The sequence below is a fragment of the Malaclemys terrapin genome, chromosome 8 (assembly GCF_027887155.1).
Source record: "Malaclemys terrapin pileata isolate rMalTer1 chromosome 8, rMalTer1.hap1, whole genome shotgun sequence".
NCBI lineage: Eukaryota > Metazoa > Chordata > Testudines > Emydidae > Malaclemys > Malaclemys terrapin.
The window spans coordinates 95,529,111-95,542,550 of record NC_071512.1 but is presented as its reverse complement, the minus strand read 5'-3'; the positions used below and the strand labels follow the sequence as shown (position 1 = coordinate 95,542,550).

General features: G+C 42.7%; 1 protein-coding gene across 3 annotated transcripts in view; it reads right to left on the bottom strand.

The window, feature by feature from the left end:
- Positions 1-20: 20 nt before the first annotated feature.
- LOC128841759 (CARD- and ANK-domain containing inflammasome adapter protein-like) overlaps positions 21-13,440 on the bottom strand; it is a 33,511-nt gene continuing 20,091 nt past the window's right edge. For 2 of the 3 annotated variants that reach the window (XM_054037138.1, XM_054037139.1), the window contains exons 2-3: positions 11,342-11,557; positions 21-4,032 (exon numbers count right to left, since the gene is read on the bottom strand). In XM_054037138.1, the coding sequence (XP_053893113.1) occupies positions 362-2,629 (2,268 nt within the window). In that variant the 5' untranslated portion in view covers positions 2,630-4,032; positions 11,342-11,557 and the 3' untranslated portion in view covers positions 21-361. Of the gene's footprint in view, positions 4,607-11,341; positions 11,558-13,440 lie in introns of those variants that run through there. The other variant, XM_054037140.1, reaches the window with a different exon arrangement.

The following is a 13,440-nucleotide window of genomic DNA, read 5'->3' as shown; positions in this document are numbered from 1 at the left end:
AAACTTAACTTATTTTTTAACATAAAAGATGAGATTTGTTCATGCTCATTTGACTCTTAAAGCTGGGTCTCTAAGAAAGACACCAAATATCATGAGATTCATAATAAAATCAAGAGAGTTGGCAACACATAGTAGATCAACAATGGGCTTTATATCTTTATGTGTATATATATTTACCACCTCTGATCATTAGCTTCTTTTTACCAGCCCCAGCTTCATTCTTAGTTATCCTTATATCAATCGTTATCAACCGTGCCCATGTACATATGATTTTAATGTCTGAACTAAATCCTATATATCCAGATTGTGTGAAATTATAATCTTGCACTTAAACATTTTTAATATATTCCTCATCACAAATTCATCTTATTAACATTTTCTTTTTCAAAAGTGTTACAATCTGAGCTTGGTTGTCACTTGTGCTAAATTCTGCTACTTGCAGCGGAGTCTTTTTGAGGCTATTAGTGGCTTGTAAGTTTGCTTTCTCTCCCTGAGACCAGCTGACAAGTGAGTTTACGGAGTTAAAATGACCAGCCTTGCAAGCACAATGCAATGGGGTATCCTTGTTGTTGTCTAAAGCATTAATGGCTGACCCATTGCTCAACAACAAATTTATCAAGTCACCATGTCCATGTTCTGCTGCAAGATGCAGTGGAGTCTTTCTCCAGATATTTTTATCATCAATATTTTTATTCTTCCCTGCTGTCAAAAGGATCTGTACTATCTCTGCATTGCCTTTGATGGTCGCATAGTGCATTGGTGTGCAGCCATCCATGTCCTTAATTCCAAATCTGGCCTTCTGGGCTAACAGAACTTTAACTGTATTGAGATGGCCTCCCATAGCTGCAGTGTGAAGTGGGGTCTTTTTCTCCTTGTCCATTGCATTGGGATCAGCATTAAAACTAAGAAGCAGCTCCACCATTGCATGATCTCCCTTTTCAGCAGCAAGATGTAAGGGTGTCTTTGACTGCTTATCCTTTACATTAACGTTGGCTTTGTGATTCAGCAGCTGTTGAGCAACATCAACATTACCTCTTTGGCTTGCGACATGCAAGGGAGTGACTAATTCCTTAGTGACAGCATTAATTTTGGCCCCAGCATTGATTAAAATGTCAACTATTGATCCCTTATTATGAAATGCAGCAACATGGAGCGGGGTTTGCTCTCCCTGGCTTGTGATGTTAGCATTCATCCCTTTGCGGAGAAGCAGATTTGTTATGGAGACTGCCCCGGCTTGCACTGCCAAGTGTAAAACCGTGTTTGAGTTGGGCATCTTCTCCTCCAAACTAGCCCCCTTTGTGATGAGAACTTCAGCAGTCTCTGTTTTACCCATTTCACATGCCATGAGTAAAGGTGTGTACTGCATTTCATTGTGGGCGTTGATATCTGTGCCTCTGTCAACTAAAGCTGCTACAATGCCATGCAGGTTCTTCTGGACAGCTTTAAAAAGAGCTGACACCATCATGTCAGGGGACAATCCTTTAGAATATTCCAGCAGTATTCTGAATATGGATTGTCTGTTGTTATTGAAGGCTACATCAATGATGTTAGAGTCAATGCTGGCACCAGCTTCTAGCAACACCTTTACAGTTTTCTCAAATCCCTGGGAAGTGGCATAACCCAAAGCAGTCTGTCCCTTCTCTTCCTTTGCATCAACTGGGGCACCATTCTTTAAAAGCATTTGTGCCAGGTTGCTCTCATCTTTGAGAGCTGCCATGTGTAAGAAGTTTTGCTGGTTCTTGTAGCATCTTGCTTCTTCTTTCAGGATCCTCTTCAGTATGTGAGTGTGGTGGTTCTGAGCAGCCAAATGAAGTGGGGTCTTGGCTTCTTTATCCAAACTGTATATGTAGGCACCAGCTTGGAGAAGCACTTTCACTGCATCATCCTGGCCTTTTTCAGCGGCTCTGTGCAGTGGTGTTCTTCCTTTTTTATCCTTTACATTTAGTTTAGCACCTTTGTTAATTAAATATTCAATTATTGCGAGATGTCCATTAGCAGCTGCAATATGCAGAAGTGTTTCATTTGAGGCGTTTACTGCATTAATATCATTCTCCTTCAATACTTTCGCTAGATCGGAAAGATCACCTTTAGCAGCTGCATCAAAGATACTAACAGCATTAGAATGGTCTTTCTTAGGTTTTGCTGCAGGTAAATTTTGTGTTTGTTTAACTTTCTCTTTAGTTGCTCTTTCTTGCTTTGATAAAATCTGTCTAGGAATATCCTTCTTCTCTTGGTTTTGTTCACTGGTCGTTTCAATCCATTCCTTGTCCTTTTCAAGTAGATATCCTACCAGTTGTCTTCTAGCATCTCCAATACTTTCATTCACATCACTGACATATTTTTTTATTCTATTATATAGATTTGGCTCCACTTGTTTTAGACATGGATAAAAAAACAGCCTGCAAGCTCGCTCACCTTGAGAAACCAGGATATCCAAAACCCGGGAGTTCTTTGCTCTTCGTGTTCTGTAGTAGGACATAACCATTTTTTTCTCTGGTGTAAAAATACCATTGTCTATCAGCCAATTAAGAAGATGGTCTGGGTTGTTTAAGCCTTCTACCAGTTCTTCCTTTTTTGTCTTTAGGACTTCTATGGCGTATGGATTTGTAAACAAGCTGTTTAAATACATGATGATATGAGTAACTTCTCAAAAATGAATTAAATTATCATTTGAAATTGAGCTTGACAGTGGAACAGCAGAGCAGGATCACATTATTTCACAAATTCTTTCATAAAGAACTGCTGTACCAACAACTGTAGTTCAATTAGAAATCATTGAAGAATACTGGGAAATAAATCCAAAACTCCTCACCTTTAGTTTTCCATCTTTGTTAGAAGTTCTCTGATCCTCTTTGCTATTCCTTAGCAACAAGTAGAGTTGAGTAACATAACAAACCAAAACACAAATCAAAATAATAAATGTATTCTGTCCAATATGGCTATTTTGCATAAGATGGCTAATAAAATTAAAGAGGAAAAACTGCTTTTCTGAAGTTGGTAGTTAAGCTGCAGATCTTTGTTTACCAGGTTCCTCTTGAGGTATAAACTTTTCTGTTTGCTTCTTGTAGGCGGCAATGTGACCAATTGTCAAATGTGACAAAACAAAATCAACAGCGTAGTTACTGTTGCTATAATTACATTAGCCTTTGTGTAACATTAGATAAAATTGTACACACTGATAGCTATGTAGGGGAAAACCCCAAAACATACCAGAATTCAAATAATAACAAAACACTAAACAAAAAAGTGCGCGATTAAAAAAATAGAGCCGTTCCAAATTTGTTTAATAATTTCAAGATCATAAAACATTTAACATATCTTACATAATAATGCACATTTAATATAACCTTATGTTTAACTCATGACTAAACTTCAAGTCTTCCCAACTTATTTCTTAGGACTTTATTCATCAGTAAATGTGGGTCCATATGTAGTGCTGACTTCATCAGTTCCTTAGACTTCTGCACCTTGGCATTCTGAAAGGACACTAAATTTGTGTGTCAGATTTTTCAGGGAAGGAGATTACCTTCTGCCTCCCATCCTGATATAGACCTTTTAGCTCTACCTTCTTTGAAGCATCAATTAATGACCCTGCAGTACTCAACAGTTAATTTTCTAGCAATGTATTTGACAAACAGTGGTGGATCAAGGTGTGATTCATTGTGTTATGTCTAGAATAAAAGTAAATAAGGCCCCAAACCTGAAAACACTTAAGGTGCTTAATTTAAGGAATAGTCCCATTGATTTTAGCTCTTATTTAATACTTTTTATCCATAGATTTCAAAGTACTTTACAGAGGAAGGTGGGTATCATGATCCCAATTTGAAGACTGGGAAACTGAGGCTGAGAGATGACACGACATGCCCAAAGTCACACACCATGTCAAAAGCAGAGCTGGAAACAGAATCTGAGGATGAAATCCTGACTCTGTTAAAGCCAATGAGAGTTTTGTTATTGACTTCAGTGACAGCAGGATTTCACTCCATGTCTCCTGTCTTTCAGTCCAGTGCCCTATCCTCTGGATTATGCTGCCTGTAAAAGAAATGTTTTGAGTATGTATTCAGAAAGTGACCATGACCTGTTACTAATTTTTAACTCTATGACTTTTAATTTTCATAATTGAGTTCGTAAAGGTTATTTTAGTAGGAAAATGGTTATGGAAGAAATATTCATTAAAAGGTAAAAGTTTTTTTAATATATATATTTTGACAACAAGCCAGGCAGCTATTCAGCAGATATAGCAGCCAGTTTCAGAACTCAATAATACCCCGAATTACAAAAAATGCTAATACACTACAGATAGTAAAAGCTGTACCATTTACAGTAGTTAAGCGTTGTATTACCACATAATAGGAATAGCTCTGGTTTAGTGAATTAATCACAGGCTTAGGATTCCAGCGACCTGAATTCTGCTCCTAAATCAACCAATGACTCCCTTTGTAATCTGCAAATTACTTAACCTCTGGCTCCAATTTAGCAAGGTGCCGCTTTTTAAGCATGTGAATAGTCCCACTGATTTCCACCTTGTTTAATTATCAGAGGGGTAGCCGTGTTAGTCTGAATCTGTAAAAAGCAACAGAGGGTCCTGTGGCACCTTTAAAACTAACAGAAGTATTGGGAGCATAAGCTTTCGTGGGTAAGAACCTCACTTCTTCAGATGCAAGGCTTGCATCTGAAGAAGTGAGGTTCTTACTCACGAAAGCTTATGCTCCCAATACTTCTGTTAGTCTTAAAGGTGCCACAGGACCCTCTGTTACCTTGTTTAATTGGGATCTCTGTGCCTTAGTTATCCCATCTGTAAAATAGGGTAATAATACTTACACACATTTGTAACGCCCTGTGAGAGTCAGAGATAGGAAAAGTCTGGTGCAAATGCCAAGTATTATCGTTATAAAATACTCTACAAAATTACTTGGAAGGAACCCATGAAAAAAATCCAAAGAGAGAAATTACAAAAATCTTTAGTAGTTTGATTAATGTGATGATACTTTTCAAATCTGCTGTAAATACAGTAATTAAACCTCCAACTGTGAATATTAAGTGAATCTATAGTGAAATACACCTACCTGGCCTCTGGGTGGAACATTGGAACAATTTATGCCCTGCTTCCATTGGGAGAAAGGCTATTAAACGTAATTTAGAAAAAAATAATATGCAACAATTTACCGGATGCAAATCATAATCTGTTACATATTACCGAATACCTTTCAATTACTTCTGTATCATGCATGTGAATCTGTGGCCATACTAGCTACCATCATATTAGCATTCACCATCAGGACAAGAACCACAGATTTGCTAAGAAAAGTAAGAAAATAACTGGAAATGCCCATATTATTTTATGGATTACATTTTAGGGTTGCATTTTTTTTTAAATAATCCTGTATTATAATCAGTTGTCTTTCCAGTTATCTCTGGCTGGGATTGGATATATTGTTTTCTACTTATCAGATATCAGGAAGGTTAATCCCTTTAAAAGTTTACTTGTACCCTTTTTTGTTGTTGTTTTCATAGTGATGTATGAAAAGGACTTGAAATATGTCCCCTCATTATTTTTTCCTGTTTGCTTTTTCTACTGGAAATTAAGACTTTGTTTGTCCTGAAAGCCTCAGTGAAATGACATCACAAAAGATCATAAAAACTGAGATATTGAGAAACTGAGAGGGTCAGGGATTCCTAGACTATTTAAATGGATATTAATAAAAAAGAATTTTAACTTATAGAGCTATATCTATTTAACTTATTGATATTTGGAGAATGGAGATCTATGTTAAAAATTCAGTATCCTTGTCCTTTCAGTTAAACATGAAACCACGTGCTTAAAGACATCCGTGAGGCACTTCAGGAAGATCAGGCTGAGAGTTAGATAACATAATGCTTAAAATGTGAGTAGCCCACATGTGCTACGAGTAGCTGTCAGTGGATCTAACACCACTGGCATTAGCTACAGTGTGAAATTTTTGCAAAATTTTCCTAGTGGAGACATGGCTATGAAGTATCTGTAACATCTGAATGTAGGATGTGGGCACTCTGTGTGGCAGTCGGTGGGGGTCAACCTTGAACTTAATGAGCAGGCCCTAAAAAGGGGCAGAGACTCCATGAACGGCAAAGGTCTTTAGTTGTAGCCTGAGCTAAATTAATTTCCCTTTTTAGAGCTTTTGATCACCACATTAAACCATCTTGTCTGTTTAACCAAGTATATATGGTCCTAGAGCAAGTAACTTCTGAATTCTAATCTCAACTCTGCTATTAAGTTGAAACAATTTGGGTAAATTGCTTAATCTCTGTGCCTTATTTACCTCTTCTGTTATAAGAGAAAATATTTATCTACCTCACAAGCATGGTTATAAGTAATTATTTAATATTTACACTGTGCTTCGAAGTTGTGCTTTGAAGTATTATTGTTTTCTGAATTTTTAAAAGATGAAGTTTTATTTCTTCAGAGAACACTAGGGCCCATTGTCCAGGCAGAATATACCATGTCATCATAAAACATTTAATGTTATTCTTAATGTTTTTAATGAAAGCAAATAAATCTACACCTTGCAATGTGTTAAATCAACATTGTGGCAAATGCTGTTTCACTTAGAAGTGACCAGCAGAGGACACTGTGTCTCTATTGATCATGTTTAGTGGGCAGAACCTGGCTGGGTGCTCTACAATTAATCATCCAAGGCCCAGAACCTCCAGCTGTGGTTACTGTCTTCTGTTAAAACTAAATGTAATGTAACCAAATGACTTCCAAAAACATCTTACGTTCTCTAGGGCATTTTCCAGATAAAACTGATGGAAACACCAAACATAAAAATATCAACAGTGAGTGAAATTGTGTTATTAATGTTTCCCAATGTGCATTTTAATTTCAGTTAAGCAAACAAATGCCAACTGTTTATTAAAAACATATCTTTTGTAGAATAACCAGTGCATAATAGATACAGCACCCACAACATTATCTCAACATCACAAGGGACATGGAATACAGTTAGATAATCAAGGGGATTAATTCATAGACATAAATCAGGGATATAACATTGTTTTGAATAACTAGGGGTTTAACCAAGGCTTGGCTAGTTGAGGTTGGTATAAGTCTAGATATAGAAAATGCACAGCCTCAGTGTTAGAAGTGTTAATTAGGATTAGAATTTATTTGGCTCCATCACTGTAGTATCCGAAGAGAACTTATTCACTACTTACTAAGAGAGACCAGGCTCCCCTTTTGCATACTGATTTATGACTCAGGTAGGAAATCAGAATTTAATCAGTTGGAAAAGTCAGGGCAAAGAGGGATGTTTTCCAGTGTCCGGTGTTGTGCTTAGTCATATCTCCACAAAAAAAGAATTCCAGAGGTGGGGGCCTGTAACAGGGTGCTGGCCAAAAGGCACTGACTCAGCCCCTGTTAGCTCAGAGCCTACTAGCTCCGCTCCCAGTAAGGGGAAGAGATTGGAGCTGACAGGCTGTGGTTGATTAAAGCCCTAAAGGAGAGACACCTGTGAGCTTGATGGGGGAAGGCCTATAAAGCTAGCAGGAAGGAAGTAGGAGAGGAAGAAGAGGAAAGTGAGGACCTGTTGCTCCCAGCTAGCTGTAAGAGCAAGCTGTTCCCCAAGGGGCTACCTGCCTGATAGCGAACTGTATAAAGCTGTATATAAGTGGTGGTGGGAAAATACAAGGAAATAAAAGGGCACTGGTGTTTGAAAGAGTGATCTCCTGCGAATTTGTGCCATGAGCAACCAAGGGCATGTCTACAGGGCCTATTACTGAGAAAGCTGCACCACCAGTTGGTATTTGAATAAGCAGTGTCCATTACTACAGTGCCACATCAACTGGTACTCTAAGTGCTCTAGTGGCATCACGAACATACACCGTACCAGGGGTCAGGCCCAAAGCCCACTGAAGTCACTGGAAGGTCTGTACTGGCATGGCTATTGCTGTAATTCTTTTCTTTCTTCACCCAACCCCATTTTCTACTATCGGTCACCCTTTCTGTGTCATGTCTTAATTTAGGTCCTGTTCCTGCAATGGGATCCGATATCCCAGACCTGCAATGTAGATTGCTGTGTTGCAAGGGTATGGACTAGCAAATCCTGGCACAGGAGTGGGGCTGTATATTGCAAGCTCATTGCAGCAGGGACAGTTTGTTTTTATTCTATAAAATGCAAACACACTCTTGAGTATTAATGATAAAAAATAATGTTACAACTGGTATACTTTTATTCTATCTGTTCTGATTTAAATAGCTAATGATAATATCCAAATACAGTAAAAGCTGTGTTATCCAGCACTTTACCAACCGGAAAGCACTAGGACAGGGGTCGGCAACATATTAACGCGTGCCAAAGACAGCATGCCAGCCGATTTTTAATGGCACACTGCTGCCTGCTGGAGTCCCGGCAGGCAGCAGCGTGCCATTAAAAATCCTGCCCCGCCCGACCCGCTCTTCTCCGCCCTCCGCTCCCCCCTCCCGCAGGGGCAGAGGGCAGAAGCATAGGCGTGCGCACGGGGTGTGCCCAGGCACAACCCTGATGCAGGGGTGGGCAAATGGCCCCACTCTCTCGGCGCGGCAAGCCGCGGGGTCCGCGCTCCCAAGCTGGAGCACACCAGGCCGAGCGCAGCAAGCTGTCGCCCCCCCCGCCTTTCCCCCTCCCCTGAAGCCATGCCGCCGTGTGTGCAGCGCTCTGCTCCTGCGGGGCAGTGTTTGGCTCTGCGGGGAAGCAGACACGCTCCCCGCTCATCCGGAGACATGCCACCGCGCGCGCAGCATTCTGAGGGGCGGGGCTGCCTGCTCCCGCGGGGCAGCATGTCTGGCTCTGCGTGGAGCAGAACATGCTGCTAGGAGCCTCATGGTAAGGGGTCCAGGTCTGGGGGGGTTGGATAAGGGGTGGGGGTAGTCAGGGGACAGGAAGCAGGGTGGGTTGGATAGGGGGTGGGATCCTGGGCGGGGGGTCTCTGGAGGGGGCAGTCAGGGAGCAGGGGGGGTTGGATGGGGCATGGGAGTCCCAGGGTCTGTCAGTGGGCGGGGGGTGGATAGGGGTCAGGGCAGTCAGGGGACAGGGAGCAAGGAGGGTCCTGGGGGAGGCAGTTAGGGTGGGGGGGTCTCTGGAGGGGGTGGTCAAGGGACAATGAACTCGGGGGGGTTGGATGAGTCGGGAGTTCTGGGGCGGGGGCCTGTCAGGAGGCAGGGGTGTGGAGAGGGGTTGGGGCAGGCAAGGAGCAGGGCGGGTTGTATGGGTCGGGAGTTCTGGGGGTCCTGTCAGGGAGTGGGGAGCGGTTGGATAGGCATGGGAGTCCCGGGGGTCTGTCTGGGGGCGGGGGTGGGGATAGGGGTCAGGGCAGTCAGGGGACAGGTAGGGGGTAGAGTCCTAGGGGGGCAGTCGGGACAAGGAGCAGGGAGGCTTAGATAGGTGGGGTCCTGGGGGGCAGTTAGGGGCAGGGGTCCCAGGAGGGGGTAGTCAGGGGACAAGGAGCGGGGGGTTGGGAGTTCTGAGGGGGGAAGTCAGGGGGCGGGAAGTAGGAGGGAGTGGATGGGGGCAGGGCTCCCTGGGTGCACACCCTAATGAAATTGCTGCGCACGCCTATGGGCAGAAGCTTGGTCCTGCCGGCTCCCCTGCCTCTTCCCACAGTGTGCTGGGTTCCTGCCCCTCCTCCGCTTCTCCGTACCTCCCTCTCTCCCGGCCGATCAGCTGATGGCCCTTGCGAGGGAGGGGGTCGGGAAGGAGCAGAGTCAGCATGCTCGCTGCTCCCGGCAGAGAAGAAGCGGGGGCAGGGCCTTGGGGAAGGGGAGGTGGGTAGAATAGGGGCATATCCCCTCTAGCCCCCTGCCCTGAACCCCCCTCACACACACCCAGCCCTCTACCATGAGCCCTGACTCCCCCTCACATACACCCAGCCTTCTACCATGAGCCCTGACCCCCCCACACACACACACCTAGCCCTCTGCCCTGAGCCCCGCAGCCCTGCACACCCCCCAGGCCTGAGCCCTGTGCCCCGCACACACCCCAGCCCCCTGCCCTGAGCCCTGTACCCCCCTCATACACACCAACCCTCTGCTTGACTCCTTCACCCCCCCCATGACCCCAGCCCTGATTCTGGCACCCCCACACATACCTAGCCCCCCCTGCCATGACACATGCCCCCAGCCCTCTGCCCTGACTCTTGCACCCCCCACATACCCATGCACCCCCCATATCCTGACTCTTGCACCCCCTACATCCACACCCCCACCCTGAGCACCAAACGGGAGATCCTGCACACACACACACCCACACACATTCCCACCTGCACCCCTCGCACCAAATGGGAGCTGCCCAGGTAAGTGCCCCACACCCAAACCTCCTGCCCCAACCCTGAGCCCCCTCCCTCATTCTAGCTCCTGGCCAGACCCTTCACCCCCAGCCCTGTGCTCAGTGCACTCCCACCCTCAGCTCAGAGAGAGGAAGAGAATGAGCCAGAACCAGGGAGAAAGTAGGCACCCACTGTATGTGGGCAGGGCCGGGACCCCAGACCGGCAGCGGGCTGAGCGGGTCTGGCAGCCGGGATCCCGGCTGGCAGGAGCCGGCGGATGGAACCCCTGAGCGGCAGTGGGCTGAGTCGCTCAGCCCACTGCCGATCTGGGGTCCCGGCTGCCGGCCCTGCACAGCCTGCTGCCGGTCTGGGGTTCTGGCTGCCGGACCCTGGCCAGCCGGGGTCCCGACTGCAGGCCCTGCTCAGCCTGCTGCCGGCCTAGGTGAACAGAACCCCAGACCAGCAGCGGGCTGAGCAGGCCGGCGGTGTAAGATCAACATTTTAATTTAATTTTAAATGAAGCTTCTTAAACATTTTGAAAACCTTGTTTATTTTACAATACAACACTAGTTTAGTTATATAATATAGAGATTTATAGAGAGAGACCTTCTAAAAAACATTAAAATGTATTACCGGCACACGCAACCTTAAATTAAAGTGAATAAATGAAGACACAGCACACCACTTCTGAAAGGTTGCCGACCACTGCACTAGAAACTAGCATTTCTGATATCTCCCAGCGCAAATCTTCAATCTAGTAACCGGGACCGATGCCAAAGCTATTTGGGACCCGAGTATTTCTAAGAGCAGTCGGACTACGCGCCAGTTAGCTGAGAAGAGCTGAACGCTGTTCTTTCTGTTTGTATCCGCCATTGTGATCAGTTGGTTTATTATTTGGGGTATTGTCCTGTGTTTATCATAAAATATCAATGCCTCCCTATCACTCTGGCATCCAAAATACCAGCGAAAAGCAAAGGAGACAGTAGCGTAGCTAGGGGTGGAGCGGCCGCTCCCCAATGAGCACATTCCCCAAAAGTGGAGCCTTTTTAATTTTTACACTCACCCCAGCAGTCTGGGTCTTCGGCGGCAATTCAGTGGCGGGTCCTTCAGCCGCTCCGGGTCTTCGGCAGCAAGTCCTTCAGCCGCTCCGGGTCTTCGGCGGCAAGTCCTTCAGTCTTCGGCGGTTTTTCCTTTTTTCTTCTTTTTTTTTTTTCTTTGCTGCTTCAGCGCCTATTTTTAAGGTGTTTTCTCCCCCTGCTGGTAGAACCTGGCTACGCCACTGAAAGGAGAGAAGCGTAAGAGAGTTGTGTTGACATTAAAACAGAAAATAGATAGTAGTACACATCTTGAAAAGGGCAAGAATAGGAACGTTTATTCATTTATTGTAATCTAATTCTTTGAAAATTGGTAATCCATTGGTAAGTATAACTCTTAGTTAACTGGAATTTTTGACTAACTGGCACCCCCCATTCTGCCAACATGCCAGATAACAAAGCTTTTACTTTACTATCCAATTTATTTAATTATAAATAAATGGAGATCAGGGCCCCATCGTACGAGGCACTGCACATACATATAGTGAAAAAGTGGTTCCCATCCCAAATTAACTCTTGACGCTTCTGATCCTGCACAGTGTTCCTCACAGACAGACTGCGGTTTCCATGCAGAGTCCCACTGAAGACTATTATGGGGCTCTGTGCAGTTACAACAGTCTGTCTGCACAGACGATAATGCAGGACCAAGGTTAAATATCAATAGAATACTCAATAAATGTGTATTTGAAAAACAATATATTATCATTTGAATTTCCAGTTGAACTGATTAAGAAAATTTATCAAACTACTATGAAACCATTTTTCACAGTTCTGTTTCTTAAAAGGTGAGGACTATGCATAAAAGATTTTACTATTTTTGAAATTCTCTTTTCAAGTTTTCTGTGAGATTGTGTCACCAAATGGTTTGCTGAGAAGCTAAATAATAAATGTTAAAAAAAACAAAACAACAAAAAACGGTATCTAGTTGAGTTTTGCAGCCTTGAGTTAAGAAGGCAACATTCTTTATATTGGAAACATTTTAACTGGAATGGAAACTTGTACTAAAATGCTTTTAAAAAACATTATTTATAACTGTCAAAAATGAAATTGATTAATAATTTGCATACTACAAAAAATTCAGAAAAAATAATCACCAAAAACAGGTAATTCATTATGATTTTCAGTTACTTTATGCATATATGTTGCTTACAATTTGTTTTTCATATTTATTTACTAGCTAAGGACTTGTATACACCCAGAAGCTGCACTGGTTTAACATAAATTGGTTTAAAAAATGATTTAGTTAAACTAGTACAAACCTATATGTGGACACTAATATTGATTTAAAACTGGTTCAATTGGTTCAGCTTGCACCTGTAAATTTATGAATAAAAGCTAAACAGATACAAATCAGGATTAAATTGATGATTAAAACTCTACTCGTAGCATTTAAGCTTGTTTAAAATCACAACTTTAATTAAACCAATGCAACTTTGTGATTAGATCAGGCCTAAATTTGTAAATTACAATTGCCTTCTTCAGTCTAAATGTGTCCTTTTAGGCAAATCTTAATATAAAGCAGTTAGAGCAAAATGTTTTCATTGAGCTATTAACATAAAATTTAAACGATGCAAAAGTATTAGTTTACTAAATGCTGAGGCAGCTTCAAGGATCAGCAGAACCAAATGGAGAGAGCACCAATTTTTTTAAAAAGGGGCAGATATTTTTTTCTCTTTAAAACCAAATAAACTCTTGTGATTTTGTGTAAGAAATATACACTTTGTTAGTGAAATTTTACAGAAGGAAATATTTTATAAGAGTTTCCCCGTTTTAACCCTGTAAGACCAGGTTCCTTCTGCAATTTCTTGAGTTCTTAAGGATGACTTTTCTATAAGTATTCATTCCCAGAAGAGGAGCAAAATGAAGCAAGACAACTTGCATAAAAGTTTTTTGGTCACATTTTGCTCTGTAAACCAGAGCAATTTCATCAAAACGAATGGAGGTGTTCTGGGTTTATCCCAGTTTGCAAGCAGAATTTGATCCTTTGTTCTTATAAAATGCCCATAGCTATTTTATAAACCTAAGCCAATCTAATGTAACTTTAAAAGGAAATAATGTTTTGTCACAC